General features: G+C 38.0%; 1 protein-coding gene across 2 annotated transcripts; it reads left to right on the top strand.

Annotated features, from left to right (window-relative positions):
* The first annotated feature begins 383 nt into the window (after positions 1-383).
* LOC148067374 (single-minded homolog 1-like) lies at positions 384-15,902 on the top strand. 2 transcript variants are annotated; one of them, XM_087805425.1, is made up of 12 exons: positions 384-472; positions 1,734-2,069; positions 5,365-5,441; positions 5,508-5,597; positions 5,672-5,780; positions 5,893-5,978; positions 6,386-6,585; positions 6,728-6,834; positions 7,194-7,341; positions 12,139-12,295; positions 12,372-12,762; positions 13,264-15,902. In XM_087805425.1, exons 2-12 carry the CDS (start codon positions 1,895-1,897, stop codon positions 14,001-14,003), a joined length of 2,280 nt encoding a protein of 759 aa, XP_087661551.1. In that variant the 5' UTR covers positions 384-472; positions 1,734-1,894; the 3' UTR covers positions 14,004-15,902. The 2 variants fall into 2 exon arrangements, with proteins under 2 accessions (XP_087661551.1, XP_087661550.1); XM_087805424.1 differs by having other exon boundaries at positions 384-525; positions 5,365-5,597; positions 12,375-12,762.
* Positions 15,903-24,959: the final 9,057 nt, after the last annotated feature.

The following is a 24,959-nucleotide window of genomic DNA, read 5'->3' as shown; positions in this document are numbered from 1 at the left end:
TACAAATAAAATAAAAAAGAATAGAATATTTTTAGACAGAGCGTCTACTTTTGTATCAAGTGGTAATGATCCCTGTAGATGCTTGAATCGTGTTAAAAAACGAAATAATGTTCTATCTTTGTATCAGTTTGATCCCTGATCTCGGCGCTAATGACACAAACAGCAGCTCTGAAAGCTGCGAGCGACGCCCACCTGCGGCAGCCAATCAGAGCGCGGCAGCCTGAGCCTCCCGGCCAATGGGAAGCCCGAAACAGCCACAGGTGGGAGGGACCACTCCGGCTCCACAGAGGGACATTGAGATAGTGGAGGAGACCAGGCTTGTTGGACTCGACCGCCACTCGTTGCTCTCGTCTATAATTTGGGAAGGTGTATGCTGTGCACGGTTCCGATCGCCCGTCCAGGTGTGGAAAAACCCACGAGGAGCCGAGTTCCGAAGTTAACTGGGACGACTGGTGAACCCGGATCAGGACAGGTGAAATTCCCAGCAGGGCTGCAGGACTCCACCGCCGCAGGATCGATTCTGATGTGAGGGCGACAGACAGACACCGACACACACGCACGACTGTAGGACTCGGTCAACGGTTTTTGTTCGCTAAAAATGACAGAACCGGTGCATTTAAGACTGGACTCGGTATTTTCTCCGGAACCGATGCGTCGTTTCATCGTCACGACCGAAGCGCCTTCGATCGAATTCCTTCACAGCGAAGACCGGGATTATCGACGAATATTTCATACGGAAAATAAAATCTTCACACACTCGATAGCATTGGGGGGAAAAAATGCAATAGTATTATGTTATGCTGGAGAAACAATAAATTCAAGTTAAATACAATTAAAGCGATTTCAATATAACCAATATATAAATAATACAATGATAACCCTTTTTTTACATTTTCTTTTGCATTATTAATATTATGGAATTTGTGTAGCTGCTGTGACATTTCATTTTGATCTTGAACAATTATTGTTTCTTTCCTTCAAATATAGTGTAGTATTGTGTGTATGGTTTTATGAAATACGTTAATGTGTATTTTCTTTTCTCAATTAAATTCATTAAGTTATGGAATCATTTTCGCTTTTTATTATCAATATTATTATCGTAAAATATGTATCCCTTTTTTTGCTAGTGTAAAAAGTATTCTTGCATTTGAATATTTAAAATTCAGTATCAATTATTTCAAATGGATTACTTCTATACAAAGATTTATAATATATACTATAGTCACGCTTTACAGTTTTAATTCCGTGTTGGGAGAAAAAAACAAAATCAAATGTCGCCCATTTTGTGTGGATTTAACTTAAATAAAATGTGGAAAGGAACAATATTTAATCGAATCCTTATCACCATTGTTTTTTTAAACGAATATTAAAATGTATTTATTTAATCTTTACTGTTTAAATGGCTTAGAAAATGAATATGCCTTCTTTATATTTTTAGCTTGAAGTGTACTACATTTATTTTTTTTAGACACTAAACAAAATTTTAAAAAAATACAATTTAAAGAACTGAAAAAAATGTACATTTAATATTAAATCGCGGTCAATACATTCAATTTCTTTCTACCTTAAAATAAAATTAAAGTACAATGTCTTGCTCAAGGATATTTCAACACCACTCAAGGACGCAGAAATTGAACCTCCAGTGACTTAAAAAACGTTTGTTATTTAAAAGTTCTCTTTATGGCCCGGGTGTAAATATTTATGTTGATCCTTGTTTGTTTTTATTTGTGCAGGTGATGGACAGAATCCAGCGGTTCCGAGGCGGCTGCGTCACAGACAGCGTGTTGGCCGTCACCGTCCGCAGCAGCAAGGATGAGTGAACGAGCGGGACCGGATCGTGTTCGCCTTGAGACCCCCATAACAGACCAGCACACGGAGACTTTACGGAGCCGACATGAAGGAGAAGTCCAAGACTGCCGCACGGACTAGACGCGAAAAGGAGAACAGCGAGTTCTACGAGCTGGCCAAGATGCTGCCGCTGCCGTCGGCCATCACGTCCCAGCTGGACAAGGCGTCCATCATCAGACTGACCACCAGCTACCTGAAGATGAGGATCGTCTTCCCGCAGGGTGAGTCCAGACCCTCCTGGTACACGCGCACCCTTCACACCCTGATTCAGGACAGGCCTCCGCGAGAAACAGACGATTCTAATGTTGAACTTTCCTGTATTTTAGGTTTTTGTTAAATGTATATTAAAACCTTCGTTGCTTTGTATATTATTGATATCAATGTAAAATTATTATTATTTATTATTATTGTTAATGTATGATGCGTAATATAGATGTTTTATTGTGCTACATCGGCCTTTTAAGTAATTATTTTTCACCCTCCTATTTTAAGATTTTACCCCCTTCTTCTTCATAATAATGTATTAATTTTACGAGGGCCATAATTTAACTCGATGTATTATTATTATTATTATTATTATTGAACCACCCGCCATATTATCACCATCTGAAAATTGGCTCAAACCATTATCATTCTTTTTATTTTTAATTCGGTTTTATTTATTTCATTTTTTGACACCATCTATTTTTATATATTCGTATTTAACATTATAAACTAAAGCTGCCGTTTCTAAATTAGTCTAACTTTATTCTGCTAAATTATTATAAAAAGAGGACACTCCTGTAAAATTAAAAATGGACAATATTTTTTATTTGTGTCATTATTTGTACAAGATTACAAAATATTCAGACGATATTCAAAGCAAAAAGATCAGTAGCTGCTGCAGTTGTGATGTTAATTTCCAGATATTATTTTTTAATATATAAAAAGCAGATTTTCTTTTCAGGATTCACACTTTCTGCAAACCTGAATATGGTTTATCATTTTTTCATTCTTATTTTTTTAATTCTTATATACATTTTTTTTTAATTCTACCTTTTCTTCCTATCAGCAAAATCGTGTTTATCATTATCCCATTTATCAATAATACCTTTAATCAAAATAAGGTTGGATAATTGTATATTATTATTGAAAATGATTAGAAACAACAGTAAACATGTGTTGTTATTTTATTATACAACTCTATTAATAAAAAAAAGTTATTTTAAATCTTAATAAGTCCCACTTTATATATGTAGTCTTCGTTAACAAGAACTTAATAATATATGGATTTAAGAAACATTTGTTTACACACAAAAACATGTTTAAATAAAGAAATAATTCTAGTAATTTAACGCATTGTTTTTTTAAATGTACATGTTCAACAAACCTTCAGAATAATATATAGTGTAAGGCATTTAAAAATTATCCATTACTCTGAAGGTTTCTGTCGCTGTGAAAATCTAGTGATAAATAATCCAGCAATGTATCTTTAGTGTTTTCTCCGAGCCGTTTATGTTACATCGTTCAGCAGCGATACTACCGGCTGACGTGTTAAACATGGCTGCCAGATTGAGGTTTGATTTCATGGAAGCTTGTTTCTTGCCGTTTCAAAAGCCATCTAGGTTGTGTGTGTGTGTGTGTGTGTGTGTGTGTGTGAGTGTGAGAGTGTGTGTGTGTGTCTGCTGCTTGCATGGCTTTAGGTGATTAGAAGCCTTGTGGGGCCTTTTTTATTCCTAATTGATGCGTCCTCTTCTCAGGCACGGAGTCAAAGAAACCTGCTGAGATCTGGACAAAAAAAAACAACACTTCCATTGGTTAAAAAAAACGAATTCTCTTCCGCCTGTGGTTTAGTCTTGAAAATATTGTCTTTAGTAGCCCAGAAGCTAGCACTGTTGCTGTCCTAACTGTTGAGTCATTGTTGTTGTTGTTGCCGTCATGTTACCGCTGTTATCGTCTACATCGTTGTATAATCTTGTTGGTCCATTGTTCTCAATGAGGACTTACATTGTCACCAAATTGAGTTTGTATTAGTACTACTAAGTCCAAAATACATACGGGCGAGTGTAAAACACAAATCATACGGCAAATTATTGAACATCAACTTAATAAACACTGGATACAAAACATTTGCTAAAGGAGGAACACCTTGTTCATTAGTCTGAAAATGACGTATATTTAGTAAATAAAGTGAAAACTAGATGCTCCAAAAGATTATGATAAGATTTAAATCTTATTTTCAATGACTCTTTTTAGATGGTCATCTGGATCTAGGAATATTTTTAAGGATTGGTCTGCTCTGCCTTGAACATTCAGGACAATCTACAAAAAAAAAAATACTTGATACTAAAATGGAAATACTGTGTGCAAATATCAATGTCAAGAAAAGATCTAGAATGAAATAATAGCATGATTCTTCTTAATTTTCTTTTCATTTTTATTGATTTATTCATTCACCAATTGTATTTACAACTATTCCTAAACTGACCTGTTTCTAAATGTAAAGTGTGTATCAGTTGACCCTGCATTCTACCTAAAAATATAATTTGAGTTAAATCAACATCTGTGGAGGACAGAGTTAAACTTGTCAGTTGTTGGACCAACAGGTTCATTCAACAGTGCGTCAGCTGTGTTTCGGCTGCAGGACGCCCACTACCTGGAAAACCATTTTTAAAAATAATCCTTGATAATCCCAGTCTTGAAAGGAAAGCATTTTAATCCAGGAAAGAAAAATGGGTTCCATTTGTTGACACCTTTTATCGCAGCACCTCGACGCTGCAACTTTACACGTCCTAAAGATGTTGAGCAGGATTTTTATTTTTTTTTATATATAGGATTGAATTTGGAAACCAACTGACTGGAATTGTTGTAAAAATGTTGTTGCTGTTGCTAGTGAGATGTGTATACTTTGTTACTGTTAGAGGAGGTAGTAGAATAAATCTGGATAATACTGCACTAATCATGCAAAAACATAACAATAAAATAAGATATTTTTGATTTTGTTATTTACTTTTTTTTACTTCCTACATTAACCTGTAATAGCAAAAGTAAAAAGTTTTGCATTTTATCATCTAATCTTGGATTAATAAAAAAAAAATCGGAGTTTTAAAAACGCATTATTTCCATTTAATATTAGCTGTACAATGATCCTAAATGGCAAATATAGTGCAGTGACGTTACAATTTATTTTTGACAAAAAAGAGAAGATAAATTCTTCAAAAGTAATATTAAAATGTCTAGTTTTGCTCAACAATAAGTAGTTAAATTTAAGAATTTTGATTTGAATAACAAACAATTGAGTTTAAAATACTTTTTAATATATATATATATATATATATATATATATATATATATATATATGGAAAATGCAACAATTAAACACAATTATAGTAATATTTAAAACAAGAAAACAATGTTGCTGGAGTGACGAAATAAAATATACTATTTATTCTTCAATGTTGTGTACAAGTAGTAAGTAAAAATGTGATGTTTTGACGGTAAAACGATGGTTATAAGACACGTGTGACTTCTACACAGGTTTGGGTGAAGCTTGGGGTCACAGATCGAGATCTCTGGACAATATTGGACGAGAACTGGGGTCACATTTACTTCAGGTGAGACATTTTTTTCAGTGTTTAAAGTATTCCAAGAACACTATCATGAGCTTTTTCCATTCACAGACGTTGGACGGGTTCATCTTCGTCGTGGCCCCGGACGGGAAGATCATGTACATCTCTGAAACGGCTTCGGTCCATCTAGGACTGTCTCAGGTCCGCTTTTACTGTCCACCGCGTGCTAGACCTGTGTCTCCAGGCGTGTTAATGACATGAGTTATTGTCAACAGGTAGAGTTGACCGGGAACAGCATTTATGAATACGTTCACCCCGCTGACCACGACGAGATGACCGCGGTTCTGACGCCACACCAGCCCTATCACTCTCATTTCGTGCAAGGTACGATGACCTCATTCAAGTTAGCGTCATCTTCTACCCGCCATTAACCTCAAGATATTTTATTGCTTCCCACGTGTCTGGAAACATTTTTAATCGCTTTGGTTTTCTGCAGAATATGAAGTGGAGCGTTCCTTCTTCTTGAGGATGAAGTGTGTTCTGGCCAAACGGAATGCGGGCCTGACCAGTGGTGGATACAAGGTTGGTAGAAAACTGCCCAAATCAATTTGAAATACAGTCTAAATAACAACAACCTCCATCTAAACCCCTGATTCGAATTGTACTGTAGTCAATTCCAATATATTTTTTTTATGAATCCAGAGGTAACTTCATTTGTGCCTGATAGTTTATAAAAAGCCTTGAGTTTAAAAACAAATCAAAAACTATTATTGTCGATCAAACATACTCAGTTTCAGAAAGCTTTTACCTTCTTATTTCTGATCAAAAACATCTGTAAACCTCAAGGAATTATAAAGGACAGTAAACATCTGTTTACTATTTTCACATCAGCTTCTTTAGCAAAATTGTTTTCAGACAACTAACCACTTTCTGATGTCGGCGACGCCATACAATTATTTATTTTTTTAAAGTATCCTTTGTCTCTGCAGGTGATTCACTGCAGCGGCTACTTGAAGATCCGCCAGTACAGTTTGGACATGTCACCCTTCGAGGGTTGCTACCAGAACGTGGGCCTGGTAGCCGTGGGTCACTCCCTCCCGCCCAGCGCCGTGACCGAGATCAAGCTCCACAGCAACATGTTTATGTTCAGAGCCAGCCTGGACATGAAGCTCATCTTCCTGGACTCCAGGTCAGCGACGAGTGCTTCAATATTTCTAATTAAAAGTGTGTTTTCCGTGATTATTATAAAATAATTCAAACCACCCTTCATCCGAAATCTGTAACAAAAAGCCAAATACAAGCTGCGTGTTTTAATGCGTGTTCCACCGCAGGGTTGCGGAACTGACTGGTTACGAGCCGCAGGATTTGATTGAGAAAACTCTGTACCATCATGTCCACAGCTGCGACATCTTCCACCTCCGCTGTGCGCACCATCTCCGTGAGTAACAATCCTGCTCCGTCGCTTCCTGCACGAACCGTCTCTCTAATCCGGTCTGGTATAGATAAAAACAATCTTTGTAGAAAAGAAACAACATCTGCCTCATATCTTGCATGTCCGCTAATCAAAGTGACAGATGAAAAAACAACAAGGTAGAGGCGGAAATCTTAGCGTATATGTTTTGAAGAGATGCTGTCATGATGAAATGTAGCTGCTGAGAACAACAATTTAAACATTTATCCACACTTGTGAGGTCAGCAAATGTAGTGAACATTTCTGAGCTAGAAAAAAATGAACGTTTTTTTTTAAGTTGTTGAGCCGAACAAAAATATGTTTTCGTTTTTGGTTTTTCCCATCAGTGTTGGTTAAAGGTCAAGTCACCACCAAGTATTACCGTTTCCTGGCCAAACATGGCGGCTGGGTCTGGGTCCAGAGCTACGCCACCATCGTCCACAACAGCCGCTCGTCCAGACCGCACTGCATCGTCAGCGTCAACTACGTCCTCACGTGAGTTGCAGTGTTGTGGTTTTTTTCCAACGTCAGTTATATGTTGTAATTTTCGGATGCTTTAAGACGGACCTGGGCAAAGTAAGGCCCTACACTCTATTTATACGGCCCTCATGAGGTCAAAATAATACAAAACTGACCATTAACGATGACTAGTTCAACTCTACATATAACTTGTTGAAGATCTTATTTTCAAAGACATATTTTCTTCCTTTTATTTGTCGTTTTTTTACATTTTTGGGAAAATAAAGTGCCTTTTACATAAATTTTGAAGTGGATTTATAGGAAATGAATTACAACTTATTTTATGGCATTGTAACACTTTGCAGTTGATGCATTTTATTTTCAATAAAATATATTTAAATATTTTTGCAATAGTTGCAATACACAATTTAATTTAAATTTAATATATTAATTTTGAAAATAACGTGTCCCTTCTTTTCTTTTGGCTTGACGGCCCCTATAAGAGTCACAGCATAAAATGTGAAGGATGAATAATCGCCCATACTTTAAGAGGATCATGTTTTAAAACATGGTGTAGTCAAATACTACAAAACCATCACATTTAAGTATGATGAGAAATCGCCTTAAAGATTATGCACTACTGCGATCTTTAGAAAATGACCGCTATCTTTGGCAATATTCCACATACAAATCTCGCAAAAACTATGGAAACAATATCTAAAAGAGGCTATTTTTCTTAATAATAAGACAAATTACCATCCAAACCATTCTTTACGATGTTTATCATCATCTGCTGTAGCAGCAGATTGTCTTGAAGAAACCATCCAAAGATGTTGTTCGTAAACCCTCTCATCTCTACAAATCCACACAGCTCAGACGTTGTTATGACAGCTCGAACCACACTTGAGCCCTTGGAGACAAACAAGGCAAACATCAGGGTTCAACCCCATCAAAAACCTCTACTGTCACCATCGATCCGGGGTCTAAAGAAAGCAGGGATCGATCCGATGGTGAACTGGGAATCAATAGCCATCTCATAGACGTTAGATTTTCCCTTGTTAGCTTTAGATGATCAACACGGTGTGTTTGCGTGTCCAATACATGTGATTGTTTGAAGTTTGGCGCATGCTCAAGGATGCACTTCAGCTATTGATCCCATCAATGCAAGGCAGCTAGTCCTGTGACGGCTTCAAATGAGTAATAAAAAAAATATTGTAGCCAGGGATGCAAGTTTACACGACATGTGGTCCCTGTGCCACACTCTGCCTGGGTCTGTTCGAATAACGGTTTCCAAATTCATGGGTTTGGATGCATTTCGACTAAAGGTGCATCAATTGCATTCTTAAAAGTTAATTTAAACTAATGCCTAAACTTACGACAAACATCTTGAGCCATTTTAGTATTAATTTACTATATTATTATTATTGCCATTCAAACAAACACAATCCTTCCACATGCATGGATGCTAGAGGTGTGTATTGGCAAGAATCTGGCGATATCATACGTATCACGATACAGTGTCAAAGATAAGATGTACTGATATATTATGATGCTGTAGGAACAAGGAAATATTTGTAGTATTGTGGAGTACCTTACTCCAATGTTACAGAATTTACAGACCGAATGATTCTTAACAGTCAGTTAAAGTCGTAACAGTTTGTTTTCAAACCAAAATATGTAGAAATCAGCATTAAGAGCTGCTGGAGTCTAATGTATCCTCTCGTACTCAGATAAGGCCTGGATATTGCAGTATTTCATTGTTCATTTGTCCGTAAAGGATGTAATGACTTCTGCCATTTAGCGACCAATCGCAAAACAGTAATGAAAACTGTGGGAATATTTGCATGTCAATTTTAAATAAAAACATTGAATTATATAATTTTTAACACCCTATCGATCTATAAAACATATAAAACTATGGTAACGCATAAAATACAATTGGGAAATCATAAATGGATACAGTGCTGTGGAATATCGATACAGTATTGTGGAAAAGAATATAGTAATATTATAGCTACTTAACATTTGGCTCAACTAGCTAATGGTGACAACTAAAATCAAATCTTGGCCATCATTGTAATCAGAATAGTGCTAGTTTCTAAGGCATGGTCCAGTAACAAAGTTAACACTTTAAATATGAGGTTTTATCACAAGACTTCCCCAGGGACTGCAATCAATCAATAGACCATGTTGGTGCGTTTTCTTGCGGCATATTTCGGTGAGACAAGGTGCTCCGAGTTTGACCCCGAGGTGGAATTCGTCTAACATAGCCGGGGTTTGCACAAAAGGTCTGACGTTGTTGGCCCAGACACAAGTCAGCGAGGGCCACAGATAGGAGGCAACGCCTCCCACTGTAACTATACCTGTAAGAGCAAATAATGCTCACGTGTGCACTTGCTAAACAAACATCACCTTGCCCCCGAGAGGTGTGCGACATAAAGGCTGGGTTCAGATTTAGAGTCGTATTAAAGAGGCTGGCTGTGCGGGGTCAGGGAGGGGCCACAGGGGTTTAAAATGCCAGGCAGCTGCTATTAAATACTGTTGATGTGATAAGTTAAGAATAGGCTCATGTTTGCTGAACGCTTGACACAGGACTCTTTTGCACCCCCCGCTACAGTGACACCCCGACTGAGTTCAAACACAGGACAGTGGGTTAAGATGTCCAAGACGTCAGAACTACATCAATGGAACACGAGTATTGGCACAGCAATTTGAGGTCCGGGGGGCCAGATGTAGCACCTGAACGTACTGATAAGGTCCTTTTGAAGCCTTACAAGCTTGAATTGTTAAAACACCTGCTTTGGTTCTGAGGATTTTAGTTAAACTGATCTACACTAGGGAAGTGTCACCGAGTGCAGAACAGATTTGGGTAATGATTACACAACACAAATTTAATGTTTAACTGTCAACAAGCTTCTTAAGTTCCGCGAAGTGTGAGAACTTTTACTTGAATTATGAGGCTGACCCTTTAATGACTGTATGGTATTTCTTAAAAAAAAAAACACTAGTTGTGTGCCTTAAAGTTAAAAGAGCTTTTAGAATGTTCTAAAAAAATGTGTAGAATTTATCCCAGTATTTACAGAAATAACTGCATTTGTACCTACAATGCCTTCTAAAAATAGTATTACAGATTTAGGCAACATCAGCCTATCTGGGCAGAAGCAGTGTCTTTATTTGAATGTGTCACGGTACACATTAAGTGAAGGTAAGGTAGATTGATTGGCATATTTTCCAAGTCCAATGAAAAATATGGCAGAATGTAAAAGACAATCCAGGAAATCACATTGTATGATTTTTAAAGAATGTATTTGTAAAATAGTGCAGAAATGTTGCAATGACGTAGGTTAAACATTTCCTGTAGGTTTTTTTTTAAGTGGGACAACTAGCAGAATTGGTTCCTGCAAAATAATAGTATACCCCACTGTGCTTAAAAAATAATTACAATACCTCCTTCTTTGATCATTTAATTTCCCCAGAATTCAAGTTGTTGTAAATACCCAGCGTTTGTTATTGATTCAATCAAGTTCCCATAAGTGTCGGACCATCATACAGGTCCTGGAAATGTATAAGCATTCTTACTGTAGATCTAAAACTAGCCTTAACAACACCATATTCACAACATATTAAATATATGGTCTTGGTAAATATTTTGGGGAAATCACATGGGAGCTATTGATGGACAATAAGCTGCCAAACATGGCGCTTTCTGAAGTGGTTGACAAGTTTGATTGAGTCATAAAAAAATAAATATAAAACAAGCTATTATTTCTACAAAAAGCACTGTATGGGGAATAATATATTGAGGAGACCACACAGTCCTCACCCTGAAATACATAAATGTAAGTTTTTGGATGTATAATTAAATCATAAATTAACTTTTACAGGGTTTGATTTGTTCTCTCTTTCATGAACGTAGCACTCTGCTGTCATTCGATGCCGTCTCTCTCTTATTCATTGAACTGGAGGTTGTAAAAACCAGTCCCCATACATTTGTCTTTCATCAAAGAAAGATGTTCACACACATGATCAAAATAGTTTCCACCTGCCTTGACATGCCACTTCTAGTCTTTCCAAGTCATTCGTTTAAATAAACAAGACCTGAAACTGTTGACAACAATTTTACTTAACCACTGCTCAAGTACACAAGTATGCCAATTACGGTTCTGATTATGCTGGAGATGGAATGTTTTTACAGAGAGACGCTGTTAAAGTAATTAAGAAATGGTACAAATTGGCACTTGAATACTGAAGCTGCTCTGTGTTGGCTTAAGGTAACGTTTAAAGACTCTCTCCTTAAACAATGTCACTATGTTATGAAGTTGTTTTTGCAAAAGAAGCAAACAAATAAAGATACGACCAGTATTTCTTAATACATCGCACTACATTCTACGAGTTTAATATAGAAATATGCCTTTCATTCCTTTTCTCTCTGGTTACAGGATGTTGAAAATGTATCTCAAATATCCTTCCATTGTACACACAACAAGCTTTCATGATGAGCTATTTTTTATCCATCTTTCTCTATAGTCATAGACTGGAATATCTCGTATGTTATTAACCTTCACAGGTAACTAATAGAAAAAAAAATGTATGGCAACGGAAGTGAAATGAGTTGTGTATGGCTCTCCTAGCCACATGATTTTTCTCTGTGGTGGAAAAAAAATTCTTCACGAAAACAACACAAAGGAGAGGATGTATATGGTGGCCATTTTTATGCCAGATCTTAAACTCTACCTTATCTGTCACCACTACGTCACTATAACAAAAAAATAAAGTTCTGCATCAGTTTAAATATATACAGTAGATATTGACGTTTCACATTTTTATTCAAAGGGAAACGGAGTACAAGGGAATGCAGCTGTCTTTGGACCAGATGAGCCCAACAAAACCAGCTTTCCCCTACGCCGAGAGCCACAGCGACGACAGGAAGAGTGCCAAGTCACGTCTAAACCAGACAAAGGCCAAAGCCAGAGCGTCCCCGTACCCCCAGGTAACAAGTCGGCAGATGTCAATTGTTGTCTAATATCCGACCGATCGACATCTAAAATCGATCAATTCTGCCTCAGCAGCAGTTTTCAGCTTTTAATCCGGAGCGTTCAGAGTCGGACCAAGACAGCCAATGGGGAGGAAGCCCGCTGACGGAGTCGGCATCACCACAGCAACTGGATCCCACCGAAGCCACAGAGGCATCATGTGCCTACCGACTGTATCCAGATCCCAGCTCTCTGTGCTACGGTCTCGGTCTATCAGAGGAGGACCTCGCTCACGCCCAAGCCCATTCTCACACGGCGACGTGCGACCGGGTTCGGTGCCAGGGCGGGCGCTACTTCCTGGGCACCCCTCAGTCGGGCAGAGAGGTGTGGTGGGACGCCACGCGCTCGGTGTTATCTCTTCCAAAATGCTCTGCGGAAAACAGCGAGGGCTACGAAATCACGTCGTACCACGGAGCCATTCACGGTGAGGTGTTAGGGTTGAGACCACAACCATCTGTCTCTGAAAATAGCCTTGGCCATGCTTCTGCTGGTAGCTGTTTTCCAAATGTTATTATGGGTAAAGCAAAGTTGTTTACGGCGTTTCTTGCCAGTGTGCTGATTGCTACCATCTGTTCACAAAATTGCCTCCAATTGAAAGGCAAGTTATTTCACGTTTCAGATCCTCAAACAGGGAAACATCCCCCACTGTGGTTCTTCCAAGACATTCGTTGTAGCTAAATTTCCCATTATACAGACGCATCAAGGTTTTAGCGTAAGCCAGTCTCGAGGTCTTTTACTCACCACAGTAGCCATGTTGGAATTTATTTGATATCCCAACGTACTCCATCTCTTTCATCAGGTATGTTAGACATGTATTATGCGAGTCTGTGGGAGCCGCGTCACACCTTTTGACAGTCCGATCTTTTCAATTGTTCATGTATTTTCAAGGGATAATCAGGTTTTAACGGACGTTTTATCATTTCAGGGCGAGGACATTGGGATGAGGAGAGTGTCGTGAGCTCACCTGATGGAGGAGGGTCCACCAGTGACTCTGGCGAGCGTTACCATGGCGACCACTATCGAGCGAGCCCTCGAGAACCGAGTAAGATGGAGACCCTTATTCTTGCCACACAGCAGATGATAAAAGAGGAGGAGACGCGTCTACAGCAGCACAAGCCGGCCCTGGATATCTCCAGCCTCGCTAAGGCTCATAGTCCGTGTTTCCCGTCCCCCCTGACCCATCACTCCCAGCTGAACATGCCCAGTGTGGTGTGTCGAGGACCAGGAGCGCCCAGCATCGACCTGCCCTCCGAACGCCTCCATCATCGGCAGGTCGTCAAAGTGCAGGGCCCCCATGACAATGACGAGAACACGTCCAGCCCTACATCGATGTCTCGTCTGAGCAGCCCCAGCTCCGACGGGATGCTCCGGTCAGGTCTCCCGCTTACAAAAGACTACATGCAGACAGACCTGTCCCCTCACCCGCCCCAATCCCAGGGGAGCCCTCTGTTCTATTCAGCCCCAGAGAGATCTTTGGACAGACAGGCAGCTTATGCTTTGACTGGCTACTCCCTGGAACACCTCTACGACCCAGAGAGCCTGCGGAGTTACTCCGGCCTGGCCTGTGGGGGGGCCCCGTATGACATGGCCTCTCATGTGAGGATGCAAGCCGAGCAGATGCAGGGACACAAGGCCACCTCGGTTATTATAACCAATGGGAGCTGACAATGCATACGGGTCCTGTTCTCTAACTAAGGAAGTTCCAGTAACGTGGTGATCCACCAAACTGCAAGCTACTTCAACCAATAGGAACGAGTGAAGAAAATGACACCCCTTTGTGAGTTCGGTACAAAGTTTGAGCAAGGTTTTCCAAAAACTAACATTGTGGTGCTGGGCGGTATCACTGTTTATTTCCAATTTTACAAGCTTACATTTTGAAATTAACAAAACAATATTATACATTTTATCACACTTGATACGTAAAAGCTTTCATTGACAGTTGCATTACGCATACATAATAAACATTTATTTTGTTATTTGAGAAACATGGCTAAGCTATTGTTTTTCTTTTTTGTTTTGTGGAATTAAAATATTTATTAATCCCATTTTCTTTTTTATTCCAATTGGTATGAATGTTTTATTTATATAAATTATTGTAACAATACTTTAATCTTTGTCATGGATATTAAGACTTTAATTCAGGCTTAAAGCCACTGCCAACAAATACAAGTAAATTAAGTTAGAATTGAATTATCTTGTTCGTTTCTTGATTCACACAGATTTTTTGAAAGTTTTGTTATAACAGAAAGCACAATTAATTGACTTTGGGTTTTTTTTTGTGGAAATATACTAAATAAAATGTGTAAACAAGTTAAATACATTTTAATTGAATATTTGCATTATACTAATTCATGAACCAACATTTCACATCCAACTTAGAAAATATTTGCTACTTCTTATTTTTCTGCAATTTAGATATTAACTCAGCTTTAGCCAAAACCAACCATATTACTAAGAATACCCATTTTGAATTAACTCAAGATCCTCATAATGCAGACATTGGCCAGTACCTAAAAGCATTTGAAGGTAGTCAGTTTGGTTAAGGCACCGTCCAGCCTTCATAGGTTTTTAACATGTTAAAAGGAACAGATCTGGAGTTTACTTCCCGTACAATTTGTCAAGATGATTCAACATTACTCACAATCCCTAACTCAGAAAGAGAAATCCAATATACCAACCAAACCACAGGACAAAGGGTGGTATAAAAACAGTGTTGTTCCATCTACTGGCTCTGAAGAAATTCAGATGGAATACAAATCTGTGTTCGTGTTGACTTGTAAACCACCCAGCACTACAAAGTCAGGTTTTCCACAAGGCTTTAGGGCAAAGAAAAAAAAAAAGAGTGTTGTTTTATCCCAACTAACTTAAATATGGTTAATGATTAACTCAAGGTTCCTGGGCAAAATCCTTCTACGCACCATCAGTTTTGGTAGTTAATCTGTCAAACACATGATTTTCTCAGGCGGCAAAGGAAACAAAGTGTTGTTCCGTAGCCCCTTCACCTGAATAGTTTGTCACACAAACACTAATGTTTGACACGTGAGGTGCACTATGGGAAAGCTCAGCCCCTCCACCGTTGTAAGATGTCAATGTTTCCTTGTATTTATTTGTTGGTGAGCTGTTTGATGTTTGTGTCATTTTCCCCCCGTCAGTAGAATCTTCAACGGTGCAATCCAAGCAGCAACTCAGATTAGAAAACCAGGTTAAGACACATGTCCAATATAGAATGTGAAGTGTACAACTGTAACAGACAAGATGAAGCTAATGTATGTGTGTGAAAAGCCCTCCAGTCAAAACAACAGTCGAAAATGTCCAAGTACTCCCAAGATCGGAGTTGTAAATATCAATTTGTTTCAAAGGTTTACAATTCAATCCATGCCCACAGCCTCGTGTTCCCATCCGTTGTTTGAAAAACCCTATTTTTGTCAAGTCTAAAGGGTGAAAAATGTCCATATTCTAAAATATGTCAAATGTGGTAAGATTATTTTTATTTTATTTATGTGTAAATATCATTGACTTTCAATCAAGACGTGACAGGATTATTTATTCATTGGTTTGAACAGTCTCCTAAATCTGAATACAAGTGTCAAACATATTGTCTTCTGTGGTGAATTTGTTGTTTTTTTAGTTTTTTAGGGAACATTTCAATCGCAAAATTAAGACTTCCTTTGCAACAATCTGTAGTCTGAGTGAGGATTTTTATAAAATACAAACATTCAACATTTATTAAAAGACAAAGTCAAGACGGTGAAGGAAATCATTGCGCATCGGACGCATAGACTTTATAAAGTCGTCCAAGAAATCTTGTCAATTGTTTTCATAAAAAAAGAAAGTTAATGTTTTATACTCCTTTTATAAATAAAACCACCACAATTGAAATTCTTCACGTACTGTACATTTGAAGACTCTCCTTCAGATCATCAACAGGTCTGGGTATTTGCTATGAACATTCAACAAATGTTACCATACACTTTAACCCAAACTACTTGACTTAACTTAGAAATTTGGGTGGAAACCTCACCCTAACCAAACTAACACTTTTGCACACATCTTTTCCCACTAAAGCCTTCTATTCTTTAACCGCTGTGCTACATAGTCCAGTAATAAATACATACAAATACATAAATACATTACTCTAATATATTCTTTTAAGGAATTATGGAGTACAAGTTGAATTTTATTTACATAGTTGCAAATAAAGCATGATATTAAGACCATCACTGATGGACATATTTGCAAATATTATTGAGGGGTAATTTGTGATATAAGTATTAGAAATGTTAAATTAATAACTAGGTGATCATTTTTTATATAAAAGCACTAAACTAAGAGGTGAATGTTTAGATTTTATTTTATTTTATTTAGCCAAGAGTCTTTGTGACTTTTAAATTAATTCAATTAAGTACTTCTATTTGAAATATACATATTTAAATAATGATTTTGTAGCCTTTATTATTTTGCCATTACTGGTTAAACTCTTTCAGATAACTTCCTAATTGGGCTTTTAGAATGACCTTTAATTAAATAATTGTATTGAGTTCATATCATAATGATATTATATTTAAGGTGTACAATAAGGCAAAATACTTAGGGACCATGTGTTAAATATTTAAAAAATTGATTGATGATTAAAAAAATCCAACTAACAGATAATTTGACCTTCAAAATGTAAGATATTTGATTATTTAAAAAGTATTTTAAGAATACAAAATAAGACGCAAAAATAAATGAATTTTTAAAAGGTAATTATGATATTAATCACTATACATTTAATTATAAACACACCGTTTTATATTTAAATGAACGAAAATCTGTGGCACGCAAAATCCAGTTTATGTCTCCTCGTAAACGTGTTTATTTAAAACAAATACTATAGATGTTTTTTTTCAAACCACAGCTTCCTCACCTCATTCCAATCCCAAAACAAATCTCTTAATCCCTTCAGCGCAATTACCGTTGGTTTACTTTAGATGCTGGAGCAAATAAAACCTACGCAGGAGTAGGATTTGTTTACGCTGTAATTCCTTCAACAGTTATAGCGGATAAATATGTTGGCAGTGCGGTGCTGTTGGCTCTGATCTGAGGTAAACAAAAGCTTTACAGACTGGAACGAAGGCGTTTTTTTTCGCTGATGCTGGACAAAAACGATTTGATATTTCCAGAAAGTGTGCGCTAATAGCCGGGCTGAGAATAGCCCGGTATGTCTACTTGATTGATTTCAGGCACAGAATCGAGGTGCAATTGCATATTCATACATCAATTAAAGTGTTCCTCCGCCAGAGTTGCTATAACTCAACCCGACACTTGGTGAGGCGTCATCCTTATGAAGCCACTTCAGAGAAGTTTGAAAGAAAAATGTTTCAGTGTGTTTTCTGTCCGAGCATTCGCCGGCGTCCTACAACCGTTTAATAATTCAGTGCAACGACAAGCTTCCATTCATCGGCATTCTTTGCACGGCAGGCCGGGAAAATACCGCTAATGTTAACAATAAAAGTATTGTGCGGAGGATAGATTTTTTTTAAAGGGATACAAACATCGTCCAAGTCTGAACACACTTTCCAGGTACTGTAACTCCTTGAAGATTTATCCCATCTGGAAAATTTAAACACCATCTTTGTTTAGGGCCAAGTCACTTGGTTCCTAAATTATACTTTTTCCAAAACCAATTTTAATAATCTATATTATATCAGTTCTAAAAAAGGCAGGAACATTTCACTTGAATTTTTTAGCTTTGGTGGATGTCCACTCCAAGATGTTTTTTTACAGAAAAAATAGTTATTATTGTTATGTACAGCAGCTCCGTGTCCATGCATCTGGAGTTATGTAGCTCCATAACGAATGATTGAAATAACAAATGTACTTTGATGACGATATGACACGTGCTTTTTGACGACACAAAAATGCATCTAAAAAGCAATGACTTCATAGAGATGGACTGAGATGGTGAGAGAGCAGTGTTGGGGCAGTTTCTGAGAGTCCAGTAAGAAAATCTGTTTAAACCTGTTTTTTTAATTCAGAAGGACTACGAAATTGGCAAAGAAAATGATTTAAAAATATTTTGTCATTTTACAGTTCTTACAATGTTATGAAGTTGAAAAATCCAATTGTACTATTATCTCCATTTCATCCATTTGTATAAGTTTTGTGTCTAAAAATCACAGTAATGTTTAACAACTTCTGATTTTAAAAATGTTATTTATGATGAAAAATCTCCGACACATAACAGCCATTAAAACAAAAATAAACCCAGATGAGCTGTAGACAAATATAGCCGTAGACAGGGAAATTAGAAAACACAGTTTTAAATTTCATGACTGTGCTGCACTACACTAGACAATCTTTCAACTCTGCCTCCATCAATCCCTGACTGAGCCGACCTGTGATTGGTTGAGATGTGTCTATTTTTACCATTGATGGTACATAATTAGAAACTACTATTGGATTAGTGCTCAATGACGAAAATAATGTTTTCATACAGCTTTAAATCCAACCATTAAAAACTGTAACGTGACCTTACGCGTCAATACCGTACATTTATGTGAATACTGGCATTTATATCTGTGACGGTAATAGAACGACACAAATATTGATAGCATACTAATGTACTTGGGAAGCAGGTCAACCTGGAAAGTTATCCAGTCAATCAAAAAAAATCCTACAATTTCATCTGTAATTAAGAGTCACCACTGTATTTGTTTGGACTATGGGAGGAAACGGTGGAGTTCAGGTTGGGTTCTAACCATCCTTCCAGTAAAACTTTGTGACCTAAATGCCCATAAAAACAGAAATAATTGTAATAATATTTGAGCATCATGTTTGTACTCTCAAGGGAAAGGCCAGAAAGTTTTACTGTGAATCAAAAGTTAGCCAAAAGGAGGACAAAAGGGCGCGGATGTGGAAAAAACAACTAACTAACAACGTCCAGCCGCAGTTAGTGACACCTACGCTGCACCAGAACTCATTTAGATGTTATGATCGGATGGAGCAGGATATTGAGGTCAACCGGTCGATCTGATTGGTTGAGCCGGGAGAGCGAGGTCATTTTGCATAAGTGGAAAGGAAATGAGGTTTCCTCTCGATGTCTTGGCGCCTGAGTGCTTCAAATTATGTTGATTATCGCAGTAAGTGTGGGAGTGAGGCGCCGCCTCGCAGACTTAAAAGATCGCACCTAGTTTTACATAGAATATCCCTTAAGTTTATAATTAACCAAGGTGTTTTTGTAGATGTCTTAATGCAAATGATACAAACAAGGTAGTCTTTAAATCCAAAAAACTGCACAAAGCATCTATGTCATCATCACTTCACCTCCTAAAGGATTTGATAGAATTAAAATCATTTTCAGGGCTTTTCAGCATTGTTTTCTCAGGTTGTGCATTTCTCAAGCTCTCAAAAATCTTCTAACAAAATCTGTTACGTAGTTTAGCAAGGCTCAAAAGAAGAATCTTTCCAGAAACGTGTTTCTTTGGTTTGTCTAAAATGGTTTTATATTGGGGTTCCATTTAATGAATGGAATCGCACCAAATTACCCTTTCAGTTCATCATTGAATTAAATGATGGAGATGGAGTCAGAACGAGTGTGACCAGAAAGAAGGAAGGATAGAGTCTGAATCAGGGAGATGCTAGCGATCCATCAATCGATTCCACGGCCACCGTTTTATTTGCGACTCTATAATGATATTATTAAAATGGTGACTCTAAATAAAAAGTACATTGACGCTTTTTCATCAAAATAAAATGACTTGGGTGTAAACTATAAATTGAATAAAAAAACAAATTCTGACACTAATTTACCAATATATATAATTGAAAACTTTAAAATAACGTGCTCTTCGGAACATAAAGAATGGGATCTTGGGAACTAACACCTCTGATGACTTACAAAGTAAGGTAGAGTCACCATGCATTTCTATGTAGAAAATAATCAGACTGATCCAAGTAGGTTTTGGATCACCAAGATAGATTGGTTTTGTATATTTTAATGGGTCAAGCTCATGGGAGCCACCACGTCACACATTTGTGTGCGTCAAGGAGAAACATCACTCTGTATTCAAAGGGAACTCATGGTGAATCCAAGAGATGATTTATGCTAAAGCTAGATGTTCATTTTATTCTTTAAAACAAGGCTGTTCAAAAGATGTAGATTTTTTTAGTCCTGAAACTCAACTTAAAGTTTGGCCCCTCTTGTCATTGAGTTCGACACTACGGATGGTGATGTCAGTAAATAAATAGCTCACAAAATAACATTAAACACAAAAGAGAATGTACATACAAAATGATTCTGAAATATATTTTTGTTTGCGTCAATTGCTTCAGTTGTATTTACACAAAGACTTTTGTGTTTCATAATTGGGCAAAAAAAGCTTGATCACTTTCACAAAAGCATGACAAAACCACCTTAATTTAAAACGGACTAATCCCTCACGGATAAGGCCATTAAAGATGACTACAAGTGGAGAATTCTGAGCTTCTGACGCACACACACATGCACACAGACACACACACACAGACGCACTCAGGGTGTGAATCTAATGCCCTCCAATCCTGCGAATCCCTTTGTTCCTGATTTCATGCTTGATTTGGCCACAGCTTGAGTCGGGCTTCTATCATCGCTCTTCTCTCCGCTTTCTCTCCTGCCAAATCCACACAGAGCCACGCGGGATCCGAGTCTGCTCTCGCTCCGGTGCCATAGATTGATCCGACGTTTCTCAAAGGCTCTTCAACACATGCCAACAAGTTGTGTTTGTTTGCATCCCACATGCTCGGAGTGTAAACAACTTACCAACCCTGCCAAAATAGTCCATTTCGATAGTTTGTTCAGTATTTCACGTGTTCCAAGACAAGTATAGACTTTAGGGATTTCAAGAAAATCAAGACAGCGTCGTGGTCCGAGGACACAAGATCAGGACGAACAAGTGTTCGGGACGAAGACCCAAAAGTTTCAGAGTAAAAATCGAGTTCCAATGGAAGGAGCTGGATTAAACGAAGAAGAAAAAACTAAAACAAATAGTTTGAGTCATTTTCTGTTGTTTTAGCAATATATTTAAAATTGATTTAAATACATCGGATTCCAACAGATGATCACAGGTTTGAACGCCCAGGAATTAAAAGGTACCAGAACAAACAAACAAAAATAAACCAAAACAATTATTTAACATGAAAAAAGAGATAAACACTACAAGTCAGTAAAAAAGTATACAGTATACAACTATTGGTAGATGTCCAAGATGGCATCTGGACCAGACCTTGGTCCAAATACCAAGACATTTTCTAGTCAAGTATTTTGAGTGATTAAAGAAAGGAAAGAGTTCCACAGCCTGAAGGTGAAGTCAAAAGTTGGTCTTAAATATCCAGTAAAAGCAAAATAATAGCAAGGCTTACATAATAATAAAAATAAATACTATTTGTTGGTAAAGACTGACTTAATTCTAGACCCGTTTGGATTCAGCTCAAGACTGTAAAGAGGTTAAGACCAAGAAGAAATAAAGATAAAAAGCCTTTGAGACCAAGTGTTATTAAAAAAATTCTGTTTTTCAAGTTAAATTCAAATGAGACTTATTTTATCCAAATCCATGACTTCAATTCATACAAGTCCACTTTTAAATCAAGTTGCTACATGACACTTGCATGGCTTTAAGAGACAAAACTAAAACTGGTTAAATAAGACATTAGAATAAAAAGTATTTTAATGAATAAAGGCCTCTGGTTCCAAGACAAGGCCTATACATTTACATTTAATAGACTATCTAGGTCAATTCCAGTTTATTAATTAGTTCAATTAAGTTACGTTTTTTGTACGTAATTCCAAGCAAAAAATGTGTTTATATCTAAACTCCAAGAATATTTTAGATCTGCTTCAAAAGATATGCAATAATATATGTATTTTCTCGTATCACTCGATACGATTCTCTTGTCGCTTCACACCCTTCAACAAACCTGTTATTAAACGCTTCCCAACAGTGCTACAGAATAATCCCACAGTACCACAGACAAGGTTCCAATCATCGGCCAATCTTAATATTGACTCTGGGCCCCTTGTGATCGGACTTTATGCTGTTCTGTATTTCAAAAGAGAGCCACTTCTCTCGCTGCCACTCGTCCATATATTGTAACAGCTGCGCGAGGAGGACGACAAGGAGAAAGAAGGAGAAGGAAGAAAGAGCGTGGAGAGAGTCCCCAGAGAGAGGGTGCTGCTGCTCCTCGGCTGCGAGTCGCCACCTGCATGCCAATGAGGAGATTCCCCTGCAGTGTTAGCAGTGCAGCCGAGCAGCAGGAGGGGCCGCTGCTGCTGACACTGTACCACCGTAGTCCTTCATACTCCAATTACACACTTCTGACAAAGAGCTGAACGCCCAGAAACACCAGCAAGGCGCTGGAAATCCAAGAATGGTGGCGAAGGAAACTCAAGGTCGAAACTTGGCGGTGATGGTGATCTCCCAGTGCGTGAATGAGACACATAATTCGCTGATGCTACATCCGAGTTCAAAGGAAACACACATTTTTTTTCTCCATTTTAATCCGCTAAACTATGTATAACAATTATCAGTGTAAGTGAAGATATATCAAAATGATTGTGTCTGTATCTGTCATTTAACACCTTTCAAAGACGGTAAATACAAGCTTTAAAAACTCATGATCCCTAGTGATGTTGTGGTAGAGTGATGGTTAGAGATATGAAAAAATAGCAATATATATAAATAGCAACCAGATAAATAGAAATATGTTCACTCCCTTTCAGTTTCGCTTTCATTTTCACAAATTAAAATATTGATCCTAGAAATGGAAATTGAATGTATTTACAAAAGGTAAATTAATAGTTGACAGCATTCAATTTCTTTTTCACATTAAAACATTTTAGGCCCAAAATGATGCTGATAGAACATAAAGTGATAGGGTTGTGGATTATTTCCAGGGTAATCCATTTTGGAGTTACAGGCAGAAATGTATATTCATATGTTAAAAAAAAAGTGACTGGGGCTCACATTTCTTCGCCCCAATAAAACGCACTTAAAACATCCAAATACCTCCAGACTGCTCGTCCGTAACGTCCATCTTGTATTGAAGCCTCGACAAGAGGAATTGTTCTACAAAACTTAAATAAGCCTATATAGGCGTCACTGCACACGTGCCAGATTTACCAAGAGAGAATTGAAGCTTCTAGTTTAAACAAGCCTAAAATATACACTTGTTTAATTTATTTGTTGGAAAACATTCTCATATCTTGGCTTCAATACAGAGATTATGGCATATGAAGGTATTTTTTGGTGTGTCTTAATGAATGAAAAAAAGGTTAGCAAAAATCACGACTATTATATGTCGATACAATTCTGTCTCAAACTTCAAAAACACGAAGATTACTTTGAAAATTCACCCAAACCCTTAGTCGACATGAGAAGAAAATAAGTGACATTTGAAAATTTCAGACAAGTCAAGTTACAACTGAAGCACTTTGAAGATCAAATGTATTTTTTCTAAATTAAGAAAATATATTACTTAAAAAATATCAAGTTAATTTCAAACAGAGTTTTTAAGGTTAAGTGTATTGTACTCCTTGGCAGAGGTATGTCTTACTTCTTTCCTACAAGGGTGTTTAAATTGAGTTGCATTGATAGTATGTCATTAAAACAATAGATAGATATTTAAGCTTCTATTTTATTGCAGACCAGAAAACAACTGTTCATCTTCCAGTGCCAGCCCATAATTACCAATTAGGTTGGAAAGTAAACGGCGATCAGTTTTCCCCGTCTTGGATAATTGGCTCCAACGGCAGCTCTGTTTGCAGCAACATGATGTGCAGCAGCAGTAAACAAGATCTTCCGCCGCCCTTAAGAAGAATTAATAACTAATTATGTCAGGTCACTCCTCCAGATGGTGCTATCAGATGTTCCCACTGCCAGAGCTTCACCTCCAACAAGCACCTCTGACCCCGGCGACCACGTCACCCCTGGCAACACGGTGGGTTTGGGGGGGGGCCCTGGCGGCCCGGGGATGACGGGGTCTGCGGTTCGGGCCGCACATAAAGAGGGGCGTCGGTGGGGGTTACGAGTGGGGCGTGTCCCATCAGTGTTGGATGACTACCTTCAGAGATCCATGAATACAAGACACCCCGCCTGAGCCCTGATCTCCACGCTTATGATTCTGTTATTACACGCCGGGTCCCTGTGACGGGCAGATGGTTGAGACGAAGTGCACGTGCATCCACACGCATTCAACACATGCGGCGTCGCATCAATGGACACAACCCGATACTCCCCTTTCTTGTCTCATTAGGCAACTATAGGAAGATAAGAAGATAATAGGGGGGAATTAAGTGCCCCGGTGGATGTCAAAGGGGATGTGGCGCAAGATTGCGAGAGGACTAACAAGCGCATGGCGAGCTCCCTCAGCTTTGTGCGTGATTAGAGCTGTCGGCCGGGCTGACGGGTAAAAGACAAGCCCTCTGGGACGAAGCCGCTTTCAAACAGACACTTAAACAGGGAGGGAAGTGACAGCAGTGAGATACGGGCGTCAGAGCTGGAAGCATGTCATGTGATCGTCGAGGAGGATTTAGCAAAGCTATACTTTCATGTCAGTTTGATGCCCGACAGGAGAGATATTTCTCTCTCACGTTACTGTTTTTGTTTT

Source organism: Callionymus lyra, chromosome 13 (genome assembly GCF_982586985.1).
Source record: "Callionymus lyra chromosome 13, fCalLyr1.hap1.1, whole genome shotgun sequence".
Classification (NCBI taxonomy): domain Eukaryota; kingdom Metazoa; phylum Chordata; class Actinopteri; order Syngnathiformes; family Callionymidae; genus Callionymus; species Callionymus lyra.
Note: the sequence above shows the minus strand (reverse complement) of the source record. Positions and strands in the feature narration are given on the sequence as shown.

Excerpts from the sequence above, each read along its gene's own strand:
- LOC148067374 (XM_087805424.1), top strand. The coding sequence starts at position 1,895 with ATGAAGGAGAAGTCCAAGACTGCCGCACGGACTAGACGCGAAAAGGAG. Across the intron at positions 5,781-5,892 it reads TCACTCTCATTTCGTGCAAG|AATATGAAGTGGAGCGTTCC; the intron begins GTACGATGACCT and ends GGTTTTCTGCAG. Across the intron at positions 12,296-12,374 it reads GAGCGTCCCCGTACCCCCAG|CAGTTTTCAGCTTTTAATCC; the intron begins GTAACAAGTCGG and ends CTGCCTCAGCAG.